This window comes from Balaenoptera ricei, chromosome 1, assembly GCF_028023285.1.
Source record: "Balaenoptera ricei isolate mBalRic1 chromosome 1, mBalRic1.hap2, whole genome shotgun sequence".
NCBI lineage: Eukaryota > Metazoa > Chordata > Mammalia > Artiodactyla > Balaenopteridae > Balaenoptera > Balaenoptera ricei.
The window spans coordinates 36,483,958-36,503,766 of NC_082639.1; the positions used below are offsets into that span (position 1 = coordinate 36,483,958).

The 19,809-nt window shown below is 52.2% G+C and overlaps 1 protein-coding gene across 10 annotated transcripts in view; it reads right to left on the bottom strand.

Annotated features, from left to right (window-relative positions):
* ERI3 (ERI1 exoribonuclease family member 3) overlaps nucleotides 1-19,809 on the bottom strand; it is a 130,925-nt gene that overhangs the window by 58,971 nt on the left and 52,145 nt on the right. For all 10 annotated transcript variants that reach the window (XM_059921174.1, XM_059921135.1, XM_059921125.1 and 7 more), the window contains one exon: nucleotides 2,022-2,094. In XM_059921174.1, the coding sequence (XP_059777157.1) occupies nucleotides 2,022-2,094 (73 nt within the window). The remainder of the gene's footprint in view (nucleotides 1-2,021; nucleotides 2,095-19,809) is intronic.

Below are 19,809 nucleotides of genomic sequence, written 5' to 3' on the forward strand. Positions count from 1 at the left end.
GCACAGTCTGGCAGACACGCAAGCTGAGCAGGCTCGGCAGCAGCCTCCACTGCCAGCAGCACCCAGGTAGTCCCGAGTAGCAATGTTATCACACGGCTCGGCTGCTTTCCCGCCTCTCTGCCAAGGAAGCTAGAGGCAGGGAGTCATCCATACACCAAAAAGTCTAGTGAACTTCACAGAGCAATTGTTCATGGTCAGCGCCTGCCTCGCTTGGTGGGGCCTTCACATTGCATTTGCCGAGGCCAGCAAGCAGCCTCAGATGCACTCTGACAGCTGGCACGCCGTCTTCCAGGAGCACAGGCCTGGCCACACCCGCACGCGTAGCCCTGCCAAGGCCCGCGTGAGAGGGCCTCTCTGGAGCCAGCTCTCAGAGATCAGCCAGCCAGCCAGCAATCGTTCACTGAGCACACACTCTGCACCTAGCCTTGATCTGGCCACCGGGGACACAGAGAGGAGCCAGACTCAGTCTTTGTGCTTCGGATGGACACGTCTGCAAGGAAACACACGGACTCAGTTTCAACCCTCAAAGATCACTGATATCCAGAGTGTCAAGGAGCCTCAAGGCAAGAGTTCGACTGCAAAGCTTCTCAGTGGAGATGAGACCTGAGCTGAATCGTCAAGGAGAGGGAATAAGCCCGATGAAGATGACTGGGGGCGCTTCAGAGGGAAGGCCATAGGCCAAGGCCTGAAGGCAGGACAGAGCCTGGCCTCCTCAGCCAAAGCTGGGAGGTAGTAAGCAGCTGTTGTTCAGCTGCAAGGGAGATCATCGGGAGAGGTGGGGAGGGGTCAAAGCACAGACAAGCCAGAGGGCAAAGGACCCGTACACCAGGGAAAAGCAAAGGAGTTCACAAACACTGTCACAGAGAGTGGCCACCCTGAGACGTATGGAATAAAGTCCAAGGTCATTGTCTTCCAATGCTCCTCCAAATGCTCACTTAGCTCCAGCCCTCACACACACCAAAGGCATGCTGCTCCCCCTGCCCCGAAGTCCCCTCTCCTCCTCAGATCCAAATCCCACCTCCCTTGAATGCCCAGTTCAAGACCCAAATCCCCACGATACCAGCCTGAGCCTCCAACGACCTCTCCCTTTTCTGAGCCCCCTGGGAGCCACTACTCTGACCTCTGGTGTGTTCTCCCTTTTCTGAGCTTCCTGGGAGTCGCTGAACGGCATGGGGTTCCTGTGGCTGCCCCAGGTCGGTTGCCCTTACATCACAGGGATTAATAGGAGTCAGTCTCCCTAGCGGCCTGGGCCTCCTAGAGCCAGGATCCTATCAGAGCAGGGGTCTGCAGAGTCTATTCCTGCACCTCCCTTCTTGTGCTTACCTAGGAAGGACAGCACATACTAGGAAAGTACAGTTTTCTGGGTGATTCATTCTCTGCCAGGCCCACTTTCCTAGCTACACAGGGTCCCTCCTGGCCAACAGCCTCAGCGCCCACTCCCCAGGTGCTTAGTGCTACATGAATGCCAGTCTCTTCCCCCATGCTCAAAGGGAAGTGGGCTCTAGTGTCCACAGCCCTTCTCACATGAGCAAGCTCGGCTGGGGCTAGACAGGACCAAAGCCCACCTGAACCAACTCTGCCTCCCAACCCAAAGGAGTTACCAGGGCCAGTCAGGAGGCTCAGAGGCCACACTCATGATCACTCATGATACTTTCCCAGAGGCTCAGCTAGGACCACCTCCCTCCCAGAGGCAATGCAGCTCAGCCCAGAGGTGGAGCACCAAGCAAGAACCTGGAAACTACCCTTAATCGGGACTTCTCTGCACATCTGGGTTAACACCAAGGAGGGCAGTGTCAAACTCCACCCAGCAGCCTGGTCCCCCAAGCAGCTCCCCACTCCCAGAAATAACCACAACTTTCCAGCACACATTAGCTAGGGAAGGGTATTAAGAAAAGAGAAGAAAAGAAAAGAGATGAGAACAACAAGATGAAAACAGCAATGAGAAAAGAAAGCAAGAGAGGGGGGTGGTCTGAGGCAAAGGAGAACCAGAGGAAGCATGGAGCGGGACTCAGACACAGTACCTTTTTCAGATTAATCCACTGCTTGAAGTAATCTGCCACTGGCAAGCCCAAGTACTGGCACTGGCCCGGGAGCCTGAAGAAAGGGAGGAGAGAACAAGTTGAGCACCCATGTCCCAAGTACGGAGTCTTAAAACAGGAAATCCAATAGAGTCTATAAGACAAAGTGACCTCAAAGGCTAACCCACTAGCCATGGGTCCTACCCCACCCAAGAAAGGCACCCCACCTCCAGCGCTCTGGACACTGGGCTCCAGATGCAGCCCTCAGATCCAACTGTGAGAACCTGGAGACTCTATTCAAAATGATATCAGCTGCACTGCTTTCTGATGGCCTACAACACACTAAGTGTCTTACATTCTCACGTTAATTCAGAGAGATGCTGTGAGGTGGGTAGATCTGTATATATTATAGATGAGGAAAAGATTCAGAGGGGTTACCTAAGATTCCACAGGTAAAACATGATAGTGCCAAGAACTGAACCTAGGTCTGTCTCACTCCAAAGCCTATGTTCTTTCCAGTGCACCAGGATGTTGTCGTCATCTTGTTACACAGAGAGGCAGAGATGTAAGACAGGAGGAGAGAGAGGAAGAGCATGTGATTTAGAGTTAGTTGGGCAGGGGCTTCAGCTCACATTTAAGTCTCAAGCAATAGGCTTTCTGTGATAGAGAAGAGACCATACAGAGGGCTAAAAAGAAGTCAGAATCTAAACCAAGAACCTGTTCTTGTTTTTTCTTTAAATTATAATTTATAAATTATCTCCCCTTCCAGCTGATGATGCCATTTCGCCCACACAAATCCATTCAGCCAAACACTTACTGTTGTTTTACAATAACCGTCAGTCACTTAGGCCTCAAAAAGTAAGACTTAACTCCTGCACATAAGGGGCTCACAGTTTGTTCAATGGATGGATAATAAAAGAAATAGATAAAAAGCCTTAAGTTGGGACTTCCCTGGTGGCGCAGTGGTTAAGAATCCGCCTGCCAATGCAGGGGACACAGGTTCGAGCCCTGGTCCGGGAAGATCCCACATGCCACGGAGCAGCTAAGCCCACGTGCCACAACTACTGAGTCTGCGCTCTACAGCCCGTGAGCCACAACTACTGAAGCCTGCGCGCCTTGAGCCCGTGCTCCGCAACAAGAGAAGCCACCGCAGTGAGAAGCCCGTGCACCATAACGAAGAGTAGCCCCCACTCGCCACAACTAGAGAAAGCCCACACGCAGCAACGAAGACCCAAGGCAGCCAAAAATAAATACTTTAAAAAAAGCCTTAAGTTGCAGTATTGGGGTACATGGAAGGATGGTGGAAGATACTAGAAATATCAGCTGGGGAAGATCATGGAGTTTTCTTGCTAAGAGGAGCTTGGCCACAGGCAATAGAGAGCCTCAGAAGAGTTGTGATTTACAAAGATTGTTCTGGGGGCAACAAAAACAATACACTAAAAAAGCCAAGTAGTAGCCAGGAGACTAGACAGTAGCCGAAGAGACAGCGAGCCAGCGAGCCAGCAACAGAAAAAGATATAAAGGAAGCCTTGGTGACCAAATGGGACGTGGGGCCCAATGAGAGAAAGCAGTAGAACCCAATTCAGAGGTGTGTGGCTTGGCTCGCTTCATGCTACTCACTGAGACAGATACAAAGACAAAGTTAGGGGCGCAGAGAGCATATCTAATAGATGAAGCGGACCAGCATTTAGTCAATTTCATTATTGTTTTTAAATTTTCTTCATACAGTGTCTCCCTAAACCAGGGTACACTGCTCCCACTGCCTCGCCCCTACCTCCCCACCGGATGAAGGCATGAGTTTGGGAATGCAGTTTTAGATATACACCTGACGTGTGCTAAGTGCTCAACATCTATTGAGTCTGAGATGCCTAGGAGACATTTGGCAGTGGGAACGATGTCTAAGAGGCAGATGGATATCCAGTTTTAAAGACAGGTCGGGACTGGAGATATAAATTGCTAAGTCATTAATGTAATTTAAGTAAAATTAAAGCCATGAGAGTAGACGAGATCACCTGGGAAGACTGTGGAATGAGATGAGCAGAGGGCCCAGGCTAATGTCTCATAAGTTTTGTTGAGCTAAAATGAAACCAGGCCACCCCCACCAGACCATCACCACAGACAAGGAACTCACTACTACACACAGCAGTCAGCTCTAATTTTAGACTCCTTCAATTCTCAGAACATCCTTCCTTAATACTAAACTAAAATCTGTCCCTTGTAACTTCTACCCATGAGTCTGAGAAATGTCTTTAGAAACTACAGAGAATGAGACTTCTATCTCTTCCTTGCAGAACCCTCCCAAGATCTGAGAGCCTAGGGAGCTTCCTCAGAGTTCCCTTCTCCAGGTCGCACAGCCTCAGCTCCTTTGAGAATTCTGTAGGAGATAATGTACCATGAGTCGGGACTCACCCAACCCACCGCCATGTCCAGAGGGCAAGGCTCCTGGACCTTTTTCAGGGTATCAGATAGCCAAGGTCACACATGCTCTTTGGACCCCACTTCACATCACCTGTGGTCAACCTAAATGATGATGAAAGCAGGTTTACCCTTTCCGGAATATTTATAACTGATTTTTGAGCTTAAAAAGCAGGTCATTAGTGTCAAATGCCAGAGTGGTCAAGCAAGATGGAGCTGAGAAAAACCCAATGAATTTGGCATCGGTGGGCTGGTGGGGACAGAAGAGAAGGCAGCAGGCGATGTGTTGAAGAGTGAGAAGAGATAAGAAAGTGGAGATCACAAGCACAAACTCCTTTTTTAAGAGGCTTGGCAAAAAGAATCCAGTCGAAATGACTTGTTTCTACCCTAGAAAGTGTTAGGGCAGTCAGCCTTCCATCCATTACTCTTCAATTATTTGACAGACACTAGTTGGAAGTCAGTGCCCATGTTTCAGGTGGTAGAGTTAAGGATTTACTTTTCTAAGACCTGAGACACCTTTCCAAGGGAAGGTTCCTCTCAACACCCAGGTGGCACAGTGACACTAACTACAACCAGTCAATTTCCTGGGAGGGAAATTCTGGCTGGGGCCAAGATGATGAAGGGGTATCCAGGTAGGATGTCCCCATGTGGGAACCAAGGACCAAGGTTATAAGGAAATGAGGCAAGATTTTGAAAGATGAAAAGTAGCTTTAGGAACTAGAATGTGGTTGCCTAAGAAGCAGAACTGTAATGTCTGGATAATTTTCTTATTCCCTTCAATTTTTCTTTCATGTTCCTTATCCTTGGTATTTGTGAAATGCTTGCTCAGGTCAGCTATTTTTGAAAAATCATATTAAGACCTGTGAGTGAAGGGGGCCACCAGAAGCAGCAGAATCTACAACGGAGCAGGTTAGGGGACTGGCCAGCAAAAGGCAAGGGTCCTGGGTCACCTATCATACCCTCCCTTAGCCAAGCCCAGCACCCTCTGATTCTTTTAGTTGACACAGGCCAGGAGTGCTTTTGGCTGGCTGGTCCTGGGAGAGGGAAGGCTCCCTCTTCAGCAGGATTTCAAAGGCAGATGTCAGCTGTAGGCTTCTCTACCCAGGTAGGAAGTGTCTAGCTCAGTAGGATCCTGCCTGTTTCTCTTGGTGGAGGACCTATACCAGAGTGGTCACACTGAGGACAGACTAGACAGATTGTCAGGCTGGAGACTCAGCTTCAGATACGGCTCAGCAGCATCCAGAGTGCTGCCTGGGCCCCCTGGCTGACTGAAACAGAGGGAGGCGCGACCATCATTCTCACTCGGGGCCCTGGTCACTTGCAGGTACACATGCTGTTTGCAGACTCACAGGCATTCAGGTTGTTGAGTCCTCCAGCTAATGGGAGGTCCTAGCTATGTGACTTCAAGACACAAGCAGTACAGTTATAGCAGGACCCAGGCCCATCTTCACAAGAGACACAGAGCCATATGCCAGAACTTGAACTCCCAGGTGCCTCGTGGGAAGACAGTTACACATTTCTATGACAGAACCCTAGCCCAGCTTAGAGAGCACCAACAGAAACCCTGTGAGGAAGGTAGGTTAGAGTAGTTGTCACCCCTTCATAAAAGAGGAAACTGATACCCAGAGAAGAAAAAGGATTTGCTTAATCAGACAACAAGCCAAGGGCAGAACTAGAAATGGGATCTAAGTCTTCTGACTACACAAGGCATCAATCATATAGATGCAGTCTTTGCAGTCCCTGGGAAGGCAAGGTCTGGGGCTTTAGAGGGGCAGGCAGCATGGTGGTCAGTGCTCAAGGTCACACCTGGGTCCACGGTTCTTAGGAGCCTAAGGCTAGGGTCAGTGGGTACCTGTGGGTACATGGTTCCACCAATTTGGAAAAGAAAAAGGCAAAAGTCACCCTGGCACAAAGGGCCTGAATGCTGTGAGTTCCTACCAGATACTGATCCCAGGAAAAGAGCCACTGGCAGTGGGCCCTGGACTAGCCTACGGGCATGAACGTGCAGGCAGGTTTATGGTGCCCAGGTCTCCAGGCAGCTGGGATCACTGGGCACAGAGCTCCTCAACTGCCCAAACATCATCTGGCCATGCTTATTACTGCTGCCCAATGAAATTTTATGCACCAAGTCCACAGGTGTGATTTCCCCTTCTTTATGAGGGTCCGAATGACATCACTGATGGCCAATAGAAAAGAGCCAATTATGTCCAGGCCGTAAAAAGGAATGGGATTTTTTTTCAACCAAATCAAAACTTCCTTCAGCTTCGTGAATGCAAGGGGCCCTCTTTAAGGAAGCCCCCCCCCACCACCACCAACCCCAGTCCTGCCTGTGGGCTCTAAACCAAGGGATATGATTGCTTTCCAAATACTATGGGGCCTAGGGCCAGAGAGGGGCTCTGCCTTTGGCATTTACCATGTGGCCCTGCTCTTATCACACTGGCCCCTTAGGGTCATCAGAACCCACTGTGAAACCCTCTTGCTGATGCTTGACTGGCTCCCTGCTGCTCCATCCAGAGGGGCGTTAGAAAAGATATTACTCCTGCTAAATAACAAAAAGAAAGCAAAGAAAGCCCTCTCCTACTTAGAAAGAAGAGAACAGTATGGGAGGAATAGGGGTGTAAGAAACAGGCCCCCGCCCATACAGCACAGAGCAAAAGGAGCCCCTCATCCAGCCCTACCACCTGCAGCCCAGCACTTGGGCTAGGTCCAGACAGCCCTGATGGCAAACAGGTGTGACCAGCTCAGCACCAGCCAAGGCAGGGGACTAGCTCATTAAGGGAACGTCACCCTTGCTAATGGGTATGGGCGGGACGAAGCCACTGTTAGCAAGAGCTCAGCTTTGAAGACTGGGTGAAGCAGAGCTGGGGGACCCTGCTAGAACTACTAGGCTTGAGTCGATGGGGCCAGCAGCATCCATGGAGGTCTGACAAACAGACTGGCAGACACCAAGAGCCAGGACCAGCAGGAGAGAAGGCACCCGTTCTGGCAGAGGTCATGGACACTCTTCCTTCTGTGCTTTTTTCTCTGCAAGTCTTAGCGACAACTCTAAATTGCGGAGATGCAGGTCACTCTCAAGCCCTTAAAGAGGAGAAAGTCAGCTGAATCGGAGGCCAAATTTGATCCCTCTCTGCCTCTCTGGAAAAACTGTGGGACCCAGATCTTGGAGTGATGTAGGCTGTCAGTCCTGGTACTCAAAAGCACGTACTGCTCACCTGCAAGGGCAAACTATTTTGTCCCACCTGATATGCAGAAAATGGGGAGTGTTGAGGTGCAGAGGCAAAGAGCAGGGAGAAAGGCCCTGTCTTCTTCAAAGTCACCTTGGAGCACGGAGGCATGGAAGGCCCAGCCTGGGGAAGATGGAAGCAGCAGACCCAGCCGACCAGGCAGATGGGAGCTCCTGCCGAGGGGTCACCTATGAGGGGGGTTGGACTTGTTTCCATGAGGGGCTCCACACTTGCTCATTCTGATACAAACCTTCCCAAAGAATGCTGTCACTGGCTGTCCTGCATCTCAGAACCACCACATCTCCTAGGCTTGTCTCCAACTCCCAGGGCTGAGCCTCAGGAAAGGTCCCCTTCCCCTGGGTCCCAGTCTGGGAGTCCTACTAGTCAGAGCCTCCCCAGTCAGCATGACGTGATTCTGCATCCAGCTCCGGCAGGCTACCCCAGCCGAGGCAGCACTTAGCTGGGGACGCAGCTCTTTGTCTCTCCTATTTCCGTTCCCCTACCCAGAGGAGATAAACAGACCCTGGGTGATAAACGGCCCGCCTTTCACGATCACTTTTCCTCAAGTTGAGGAGAGTAGCTGGTGATGGATGGGCTGGAATTTGGTTATCAGGAAGGGCTGTCAGCCAGAGGTGCCTATCTCCTCCCCCACTACGCAGGGCATCATTACGCTGTGGCATCGAGGTAAAATATGAGCAAGGGGAGGGAAGGAAGGAAGAGGGGAAGGCTGGGCTTCTACACGGAGCCAACTGAGCTACAATGAGAGCAGGCACGGGGCTGGGACGTTAGTTATCTGCCTGTGACACCTTTTATCTCTGCACAAATTGGTCCTTCCACCTCCACTGCATCCTCTTATACAAACACAGGCAGGCACAATGTGTCACCACTGCAATCACGTAGCAATTTAACCCGAATTAGTGAGGGGGTCAAACAAGGAAATAGGGGTTTCTCATTTCAACAGGTTCCTTAGTCTCTGCTCTGAACCACCACACTATGGGGAGGAGGGTGGAGAGAGGCAGACTCATAATTGAATTCACTCACTTGGCCACTGCTGATGTATAAAAAATTAATGCTCAAGTCTCGTACTTATCAAAGCCAGTCAGTTTCCATCTCACCTGCAAGACGCACCATGGCAGGAGATACAGCCTGGTTGCCCCCGGCGGGCCGAACACTCAGTGCTTTCCACCAGGGCAGGGCTGGCAAGGACAGGAAGGGAGAGAAAGGCACTGCCCTGCACCAGCAAACCCTACTAGAAGCCTACAGGATAGTGTGTAGGGTGTGGGGGAAGGATGAGGGCAATGGGTGTTACAGGAGGTGAGCACATCAAAGATGATCCTGGACAGTTCAAGAATACACTTCAATCTACAGAGAGAAAAGGCATTCTGGCTCCACCCTCCACCAGGAGATGGCCAGTAACCCCTCTCTGTCCCACAGACACACATACACAGACACAGCTGTGCTGAAATTGAGGAAGCCAATGGGAGCACTGACAGCACTGACAAGGCTAAAAGAGCAGGGAGTGGAGGAGTCAGGTCTGTTCCCAAATCACTTCCCCCATGCAGACCCTGGAGCTAGAACAGCCCCTGATGGGGGTGGGGGGAAGGAGAGCACAGTAGAAGCCCCACCAGGCACATGGCTCTGCCGCACTAAGAGACAACCTGGTCAAGTGAACATGTGTCCTTGGGCAAGTTACATCACCTCCATGCCCTGCTCTGTGAAGGTTAAACGAGCCGGCCAAGGGAAACATATTTTATAAATAAGCACTTATAGAAGGGATTCTGGCTGTAAGGAGGTCAGCTGAGACCAAACCTGCCTTTGCAGATGCTTCCAGGCCACCTGCATTGAGAAGACAGTGCCTTGGTCAGGAAAAGAATTCTAGAGAAGTTTCCTGGGGATGACAGAGTAGGGAGGTCCCAGAACCATTCAACAGTTGCCAAAATGAATTCCAAGAAGCTTGGGGGCGAGGGGAGGAGCTGTGGATAGAGAAGCACCTTGGTACTCACTCTCCAAATCCAAAAAATCAGCACGCAAACAAGAGGGAACAAAAGCCAAGGCCCCAGTCTGAGACACAAAGTGGGAGAACTTTCTACCTGAATTGATACCACGGGTATCACTGAGACCCAGGACCCTCAAGGAGTAGAGGCCAATCAAACCTGATTCCTATACTCAGGGAGCCTTCAGGACTACCTAGAAGATAACCACAGCATGAACTATAATGATCGCTCCAGGAGAGAGTACAGCAAAAGGGTCATCTCATTCCTGGGGATGGGAGGGCAATGCTGAGGAACACTTACAGAGACTGAGCTTCAATTCCCTTTGCTATCTCACACACACACACACACACTCCCTCTCTCTCTCCCTCTCCCTCTCTCTCTCTCTCTCTCTCTCTCTCTCCCCCCCTCCCTCCCTCTCTCTGTCCCTGCACTCTCCTCCTGCCCACAGCCTTGGGAGAACGCACTGCCGACTTCTCAGCCCACTTTGCCCCCACACTTGCCCCTATCCTCTGGGACGGCTGCAGGTTACAATTCCAACCACCGGCTTCAGAAAGATGATACACTTGCTGGAGCCTGCAAAGGGTCAGGAGAGAGTACTGTTTGAAATACCAGCGTGACAGCTGGCTCCTTGTCTGTCTCTTCCTCCCCCATCCCCCTCCCCAAACTTGTCATGGTACAAGAAGTCTATAAGCAGCCCATCAGCTTTAAATATCAGTGTGCGTGAAGCAGGAGCACGAGAGCGAGGGAGCGGGAAGCAGACAGCGAGCGCCTCTGTCGCCACTGCCTGTCAGGGAACACTAATGAATTTCACCACCAGCAGCCATGCCTCAGATGGGGGTGAGGTGGGGGTGGGGAGTTTTCTAGGGAGAACACTCACAGTATTAAAACATCTCTTCCCAAAGCCCTGTTAATAAATGTCACTGCAGAGCCAAGAACTACGCCCCGCCACTAGGACTCAAGGCAAGGGAGGGGTTGGGACGAGCCCTGAGGTCCTCCCAAACAGGAAGGGGAGTGCAAGTATGAGGCTGGAGGGAGCCAGCTGAGCCCCCCAATTAAGAGGGTGACCACTATCACCCGTGCTCATCTCATAATGAGATGAGCCTTGGGATGCTTGGTTGAGAGGACAAGGAGGACAAGAAGGAAAGGCCTCGCGCTGGGAGAGAGTACCAGCGGTACCGCCCCAGCCAGACTCACTCCCCGCCCCACTTCCCATCAACTTCAGCCAGCTCACTACACTTGAGGCCCCAGGTACCAGGGGCTCCAGGCCATCTTTCCAGATCTAGGGGAGGTGGGGTGAGGAAACTCAGGCACCAGTCCCAACAGGAAGCTACTTCCCCAACAGATGTCAGAAGCCAGAGCTTATTATACTCTCCATTTCACAGATGAGGAAATGGAGGTTGAGAGTGGTAATGTGACTTTCCCAAGGCCCTACAACTAGTAGGTAGTGGAGCCAGGACTCAAACCCAGGTCTCTTTCAATCCTAAAGGTCCTGTTCTTTCCACAATACCACACAGCTTCTCTGAGGAGGGGCTGATCACCTCACTGGCTCCTGTGTGTCCTCTATTGCCAGGCCCTGCCCTGCCCCTCCACCCCCTCCCACTGGTACACATGCACCTCCGGCCTGGCATGGGCCACAGCTGCCACGTAGCACAGGGCTGGGCCTCAGGCCAGGGTGAACCCAGCCTGGCAGAGAAAGCCCTGGGCCTGAGCCAGGCCGTCACCCGGGAGTCTCCACAGCCCAGAGGGCATGGCTGCAGGCACAAGCCTTCCCTCGGGTGCTCTCCGCACAGCTCTGATCAGCATGTCTGATCTGGCAGCGACCTGCTGTGCAGGGGGCAAATGACATTTAATTTCCTCTTGGTTTCCCTATGGTACAGACGAAAGGCCGTCACCTGCGTCTGGGTCTGGCAGCACAGCTGGAGGTGTTCCCAGACATGCTGCTCTGGAGAGTTCCCAAACAGAAACCAGAACACAAGCGGGTGCAGAGGGACTCCCCGTAGGCCAAGCTGCCCGTACTCCCAGAGAAAACCAACCTCAAATCCCCATCGGCAAGCAGATGCTTGAAGCCTCCAAAAGGCACCGTATATGTACAGAGCACCTCCCTGCTCCACTGCTTTGTGGCCCACCTGCCACCTATCTCTACTCCCATTTCTCCCACACGGAGCCCACAGAAATAACCACACAAAGCACACAAGAGCCACAAACACCCTGGGGAACAGTCTAACGTGCACCTCCCCCGTGCCACAAAATCAAATACTGTGTATCTCGCCAGCCCGCCTCTGGTGAAACAATAAGACTAGTGCCTCTTCGGAGTTCCTCCCGCTGCAATTCTTCCAGGGAAAGGGCACAGTGCCCCACCTGTTGTGGCTGCGAAAAGTGCTGGAGCGGCCACCAGGACCGGCCAGCCCTCTTTCCCAGGCGGAATGGCAGAGGCCCCAGCAGGCAGCAGGGAGGAGGGTCCGGGGAGGAGGGTGAGCAGGTGACAGGAGGTTTCCAGGGTACCCTGGTCAGTGTCTTGGCTGGTGAGCTATTCTCTTTTTGGCTCAGGCACTCCGTAGCAGTTTGAGTGGTCTCTAAGATACCTCATTCATTCCCCACCAGAGTCTCCACCTGGCCTATGGCCATCTTGACCCTTTGCCTGGGCTGCCTTTGTGTGGCCTACAATGCCCTCTGGAGGCTCTGCGGAGAGCATCCTGCAAGCATTCGGGATCTGGGATGCGGTCTGACCTCTGCTTCCAGGACACAGCTGTTCCCCTGACCCCTGGCTGATCTCCTCTGCCCTAATCCCAGCTCCTCCCCTGACCCCTTCAGGAGGTGTAACACCTAGCCTACACAGTCACACTTCTGGTGGGCATTTTAAACTGTGCTCCATGGAGCTCTAGGGTTCTAGGAGGGACGTCGGGCTACTTTGTGGACTGGGGGAGGAGGAGGGAGAATGGGCAGGGCCTTGCCCCAGCTTCAACCAGAAGAGCTCAGCTTTTATGTTTTGTAATATTGGGCTTTCTTTAACATTTTATTTTTTTAAAGTTTCCTGCTAAAAATACTACCCATTCAGTCTCTCTACTATGCTGCTCTGGGTTCTCATGGCATTCGTTCTGTATCTTCTTTGCAGTGTTCTCATGCTCTACTGTACTTATTACTTAGCTTGCAATTAGTTTTGCACGTGCTGCTCCTTCTGCCCTGATCACCTGGCAGTCCCCACAGTCCCCAGCACAGTACTTACTGGGCCCCGAGCAACTCTCAACAGGGGCTAACTTCAGGCTCCTGCTGGAATATTCTTCCAGGATACACAGTGGTTAGTGCCTTCGATGGCAGTTTCCAATGGTATTTCTCGGAAGAGAAGAGCTGAAGTGGGTGGTAACTGACATTTACAGGGAGGTCCTAGTGAAGACGTGTGGCACGTGCCACTCTTAAATCACCAAATGCAGCACACCTGCTACCATCATCAATCATCTAAATCAACCTCCGGGGGACCAAGAAGACTTTTGCATCTGGCCAATCTCTGAGCAAAATGCAGTATATTCCAACAGGAAATACCACTCACTAGACGTTTCTAAACCATGAATGTGGGACCATGGGAACATAGGATGATGCTCCTCAGCCAAGTACTCAAGGGTCTGTCCCCTTGCAGAGGAGTCACGAGTCCCACAGTTCTGCTTATCCGACTGGAGATGGGGGAAGCCCCTTGGCCCGTCAACCAGACCTGCCGTCTGGGCCTCCTTCTCCAGCCAGCTTTGGGGAGGTGGCAGCAGGGGGGCAGGGGACTGTGCTCCTCCTAGCTAAAGCCGCTTGTTAATAGGCCCTAGATTCCCTTATCCCCGGGGAAAGGGAGGTAGCAATGAGCCCTCTCCCTCCCTCCACACACCCCCACCCCACAGATGCCTCCCAGCAGGGCCAGGGAGGGGAGCCATTAGTGTGTGCCTCAGCAGACAATGGGGAGGAGAAGCCTCCAGAGCAAAGGACAACTGCAGCAATTAGAATGCAGGGAGGTTCAGAAGCTATTTAACTGGGTGACCCTGAGGTCGCTGCATCTGACTCCCATCCCTGGATAAATATTGTATGAGAGGGGAGGGGGGCAAGCGAGGGAGCCATCGGAGCGCTGCCCCTCCTTCCACTCCTTTCCCCACCCAACCCGGCTGCCTCCAGACACACACACCAAGAACCTTATTTACAGCCCTGACAGTCAGAGCACTCACTCTGCTAACCAAGAGGGAATGGACAGAGTCGACTCACCCAAAACTGACTCTGGCAATCGAGGAAGAATCCAGGGCTGTCGGGGAAGGGAGCTGAGCCAACACTGAAACGCAAGGCTTCCCCCAGATTCTGGGTCCAGCTGGCACAAATACTCTCTATCACCCCAAAACCACCAGCAGGCGAAGCTGGTCCCAACTGGCAGCGAGTAAATCAAAAATGGACCATCCTTCCACCTTTTGGGGGTCCTGTAACGGAAAAACTCCTGGATCTTACCACTACCCAGGTGTTCCTTAGCAAAGACAGGAGTCCTAGCTACCTGCCCAGAGGAAGCGGGAAGAGCCACATGCCACTTACCCAGCAGGTCCCTTAGCTGACCTAGTGGGGAAAGCCCACGAGCAGGAAAGTCAGACAGAGCAGCAAGGGGTCAGGGTGGGGGAAGAAGAGGAGAGCGTCTGAGCACAGGCTGCTCCTCAGCCCCCTCGTGCCGCTCCTCCAGCCCTGCTCTAATGCACCCTGACATGCCTCTGAAGACAGAGAGCTGTTTGCAGTCAGCACCGTGATTTGTTAGTAATTATTTCCATGGTGTCACATTGCTGTCACTCTGTTAACAAAGAGACAGGCTGCCTCGGGCTGCCTGCAAGAAAGAATCGCAGAGAAAAAGGCCTGTCAGGCTCCCGGGATTCTCTGGGCTGGCTGGCTTTCTTCCCCAAATCAACATCCTTGCAGGCTTTGGAAGAAACAGTTTTACAGAACTATCAAGTCTGAGGCGTGTCACCCATTAGCCAGGGACACTGAGAATTTACCCCACCCGCTCACAGGTGCCCTTCCCAAAGGGCGACAGAACTAAGCCCCCAGAGCCCACAGATCATTCAGGCACGGGCCACTATGCCAGCTGCAGCCTTAAGTTCCCTGGCCTTCACCTTCCAAGACCCCTGTTTCCTGACCCTTCCTGCTCACTGGGGTGTTCACAGCCTCTCATGTGCTCTTAGGAGCCTGAGGATAGAAACCTATTTCAGAAGCAGCCGCCCCACTGGCATGGATGGTGGTTAGGGAGTATACGATGGCAGGGCATCTTCCCTCCTTGAATCTGCCAATCACCGTTCAAGACCAAAGCTGCTCAGGTACCAACACCTCTGTAGCCCCCAGGTGCCTGAGCACCTGCGAGGAGATCCTCTCTGAGCTGCCTGGATCAGGACAGAATCCGCACTAGGAGAGCTGGTGGTTTGCTTTAGCACAAAGTAATGTCTCCATTACCCTGGCTGGGAATTAGAGGACAGATTGGCAAGCGCTGACAAAACAGAGGTCACTCACCTTACAGGCATGGAAAGTTGGAGATTAATTCTCTCCTCTCACAGAGGGAATCAGACTCCTGGATAGTGGAAGAAAGCACCAATCTTGAAAAACCCTTTCACTGCCAAGCAGCAGCAGCAGAGAAGGGAGACGAAAGCCCACGAAAGCCCTGGAGAGGCCCTGTCAAGGTGGCAAGAGCCACTGCCACCAAGCTCCTACAAAATCCCAGGAGACAGAGGAGCCTAGGCAAGACTAAGATTCTTCTGGTATCAGGGTCCAAAAGACAGAGGGCAGGGCTGGCTGCATGCACTGAAATGTAAACCCCATGAAGACAGGATATTTTGGAAGTTTTATCTCTTTGTTCACTGCTAAATCCTCAATACCTGGAACAGTGTAAAACATATAACGGGCATTCAATAAACATCTGCTGAAAGAATAAATAAAATGGGTCACTAGGGCTCAAAGGCCACTTCCACAGGCCTGGGGTCAGTCTCTCTCTATCACAGGGGTTTAGAAAAGAGGGAGGCCAGTGCAGATTCCACAAGAGACAGGGAAGACCACATGTCTGAAGGACTGGAATTAGATTTTAAAGGATGAGGGAAATTAGGACAAGCTGATAGGTCTAGGGAGATGCTCGTATCAGATTGAACATTCACATACTTATTCGACAAACATAAACTGAAAGACTAAAGAAGGTATGTAGTCCAACAGAAAGGGAACAGATAAACTGCAGTACAGTAATACAGTGGAGTCCTACCCAGCAATAAAAAGGCTGAACTACCGATACATACAACAACACGGATGAATCTCTCATATGCTATGTTGAGCAAAGGAAGTCCGACTCACAAGAGTACATCTCGTTTGATTCCATTTATACGAAAGTCAGTAAGAGGCAAATGATCCAAAAGTAGCAGAAGTCAGAGTAGTGGTTACCTGGCAGAAGGAGGGCATTACTGACTGGGAAAGGGCACAAGGGAACTTTCTGGGATGACGGAAAAGGTTCTTCGTCTTGATCTGGGTGGTGACTACACAGGTGTATACTTGTATAACAATATATTGAGCTGTCCATTTCTCGTTTGTATACTGTATGCACCCTACTGTACCTATTTCATACCTCCATTTCTAAAAAGATAAATTTTTTTTAAAAAAGCTGGGTCTCAAAAGTCACACAAAGAATGTTAAAAAAAAAAAACACAAAAATATCTCACCCAAAGGAAAATATTTTCCAGCATCAACAGTGGCTCTTTCTCCCTGGAGTTCAGGACACAAACCCTCCAGAGGAAAGAGAAGCCCAAACAAATGGCCAAGGCCTGGGAAGGTCCAAAAATGTTCAAAACACAAAGCAGTGCAGCCTGAGTCTTAGGAGGAGGACATCATGAGCTGGCGGGAGGCCGCATGCGGCCTCTACTCCAGACCACATGAGCTCCAGGGAAGCAGAGCTGGTGCCCCTGGTCAAGCCGTGCCCTGCTGGTTCTGAGGCTCTCTGAAGCAGCCTGTCAGATTCTCCCATGCAGCGTAGAACCAGACTTCCAGACACTGCCCAGAAGAGCCACAAACATAAAACCAATCTGTCTTCCTGACAAGCCAGTCGGAGACTGGCTGAGCTACCCCAACTCTGGGCGATGGTCAAGGTCCGAGTGCCTACAGCCCCTCCTGCCAGCAAGGAAGAGGCAGTAAGAGCCTCATGGATGGTCAAGGGGCACTCCACCTGTCAGACCGGGGACCAGAAACCAGGCGGCAACACTCACCTCAGGACCAATTAAGCAGTAAAGAGCCATCTAGTCAGCAGCTCCGCAGCAGGCCAAAGCAGGAGGCTGCCACCACCATAAACATCTCAACGCCTGGTCAGTCACTACATAAACATCTCCATCTTTTATCAGGGTTTTAACTGAGCAAAACTTCCATTCCAGGGATTCCTATAATCACTAAAGCGCTTTAGACCCTCTGACACCTTCCAGGGGGTGAGGAGATGAGGCTGCCACTGGGGCCCCACCCTTCAGCCTAGAAATGCCCAGAAAGTGGAACACCAGAGGCTCTGTCTGCCTGTGACGGGCCGTGCTCGCAGACCCGACGACAGGACTTCTCTCTCCCCGAGTGCCCCTGCAGGCCCAAGGTCCTTCCAGGGCACACCAGCTTCCGTGGACTCAGGCTTTGAAGGAAGGCCTCAGGCTGTGCCACCCACTGACCTGCAGCTCCAGGACCACATGCAGAAGAGCGGGAAGGGAGCGCAGACCGGGAGCCGGGAGCCAGGAGCCTGCTCGGGCTCCAAAGAAGCCTGCTCCTGCCCTGAGGCCTGCCCAAAGGAAATGGATAATCCCCAGCCAAGCCTGCCATCAGGCGCCCCTTTCCTGCCAGGTCCAGGCCCCAGGACAGGTGCAGGAAGGGGCCCTCCTGCATCTGCGACGAGGCTGGCCCCAGAGGCCGTGAGCCCTCAGGTGGAGGCGGGGCACCCCTCGCTCCTCCGCGCCCAGGAACTCGGGGCCCAAGGAGCTGTCAGGCTAACGAGGCTACCCCACCACCGCTCCATCTGAGCGTGGCAGGCTGCGCCGCACCACTGGCTTCAGGTGGCTCTCCTTTAATTAATGGCATCCCAGGCTCTGCAGGGAGCTTCACCCCACAATGAATGGCCCTCTCTCATTAGAGGCAGGCCTGCCATGATGTATTCAGGGCGAGGGCCAGGACTCATTTCCCTGTCTGTGGGTTGGGGATGGGAGGGAGGGGAGAGGCAGCAGGGAGAGATTTATATCGAGTGACTTGGATTAGCTGCAGCTGAAACATGACCCCATCAACGCAAGCTGCCTTCTTGGGGCTAACCCCATGTACCTCTGCTGACGAGAGGGCTCTAGGGAAGCCGAAGGGAGGGCAGAAGGTCTGGTTCTCGTTCTCTCTGGGCTTAGGCTGCAGCTCAAAGGCCCAGAATTCCTATACAACCTCCAGAACCCTCTCCCCACCCCGTCCGCACACACTTTGTGTGCACTGGGAGCCTACCCTGACTCTGAGCTGATCTCATCCACTGAGAACCTCTTCATGGCCAGGAAGCTGACCCATTGGCCTCACAGCTATGGGACCGAGGCCCTGACCATGGCAGTCGGCTGTTTCTCCTGCTTTCTGTAGGAAATACCCTCACTCCCTACCTCAGAGGAGGACTCCACAACATGGTAAGGCCCCGTGTCTGCTGCTGTGTGGGCAGGATGCCACGGGACATCTCAGACCTCAGGCTACCCAGCGCTAGGTAAAAGGCAGGCATCGGTCTGACACGGAAACATGCTGGCGGCCATCACCTCACCGTGGTGACCCATTAGGCTGAACCCTACATCCAGGGTGGGGAGATCCTGTGCAATATGACTCTCCTTCCCTCCCCCTGGCGCCACTTCACAGGGATCATCAGACTGTGCAGGGTGGTCTGGGGTCTTCAAGGCAAAAAGGAAAGTGCGGCCTTCAGTGGTCCACGTTTCCAATGTACTTCTCACAGACCTGGAAAGAAGGCCACCCTGCACTCCGCTAGCCACACAAGTGATTTTAGGCCATGGAGCTGGGTAGGTTCAGGCCGGCAGCAAACGGCACACAGGCCTACAAACTCCCCCTGCAAATCCCACTAAACTTGATGTTCAGTTTTGCTTGTGCTTAGGAGAAGAATCCTACTCAGAGCCTGCCCTCTTTCCATCCTCAGCCCTCTTAGGACGCCAATTCACTAAGAGAGCTGGAGGGTGGGCCCTCACCTGCTGCTGCCAGCTAGTCAGAAGGTTGCTTTGAAGGCCTGCTGTGTCCCAAGGAGGCCAGGGCAGAATGCTTATCATCTGTACACACCGGCTCCATGTCACCCACACTTCTCCCGGTCCTCGTGGTGGAGCATTCATGTACCCTTCCTTCCCTACTCAGAAAGAGATGTAGCTCAGTTCTGCTTTGCTAAGCCCTATTTGGCAATGTGTCTAAACACATGCAAACTTAATTAGTTCAGGAGGGGAGCCCAAGCGCTTGCAGTGACAGATAAAAGTATCAGGAAATGAGACAAGTCAGGACTGCCAGGGAGTTCTTACTCAAGCCCCTTCCCCCAGCAGGCTGCTAATCAAAGGTGATACAGCTCAGTGCTGAGACCAACTGGCAAACCCATGGACAAGAGACACGTTTTCATGAGCTTAAAGACACGACGAGATGCCCCACGTGCTTCCAAACATACTACAGGATAGAGGTGTCCAAAGTGATATTGGCAGTGGTTTCCTTAAAACAGATCTGAGGATTCATTCATCTGTAGCTCAGCAAAGAGGTTCTCAGACAGCCCCAAGTCATCCCCCACCACACCTCCTGGCCAACCACGTCCCCATAGCAAAATGATCATAAGAGTCCAGACCTCCGCCAACACCAGACCAGGTACCAGAAGCCGAGGGTGTCAGAGAACATCCCGAGGCTCTGCCATTCAGTTGCGAACAAAGGAGAGGAGGAAGGGCGTTCCCACCAACCACAAAGCCATGGGCCGTGAAGGAAGATAGAAGCAGACCGTCAGATGGCAGAGCGGTCAAACGCATGGCTTCTAGAATTCAAATCCCTGCCACAAATTGGTTGTGTGCCCTCGACAAATTACTTATCTCTCTGGGCCCCAGTTTCCTCATTTGTTAAAAAAAAAAGTTACAAAAATAATGTTTTTCATTGGATTGTAGTAAGGGTTAAATGAGATTA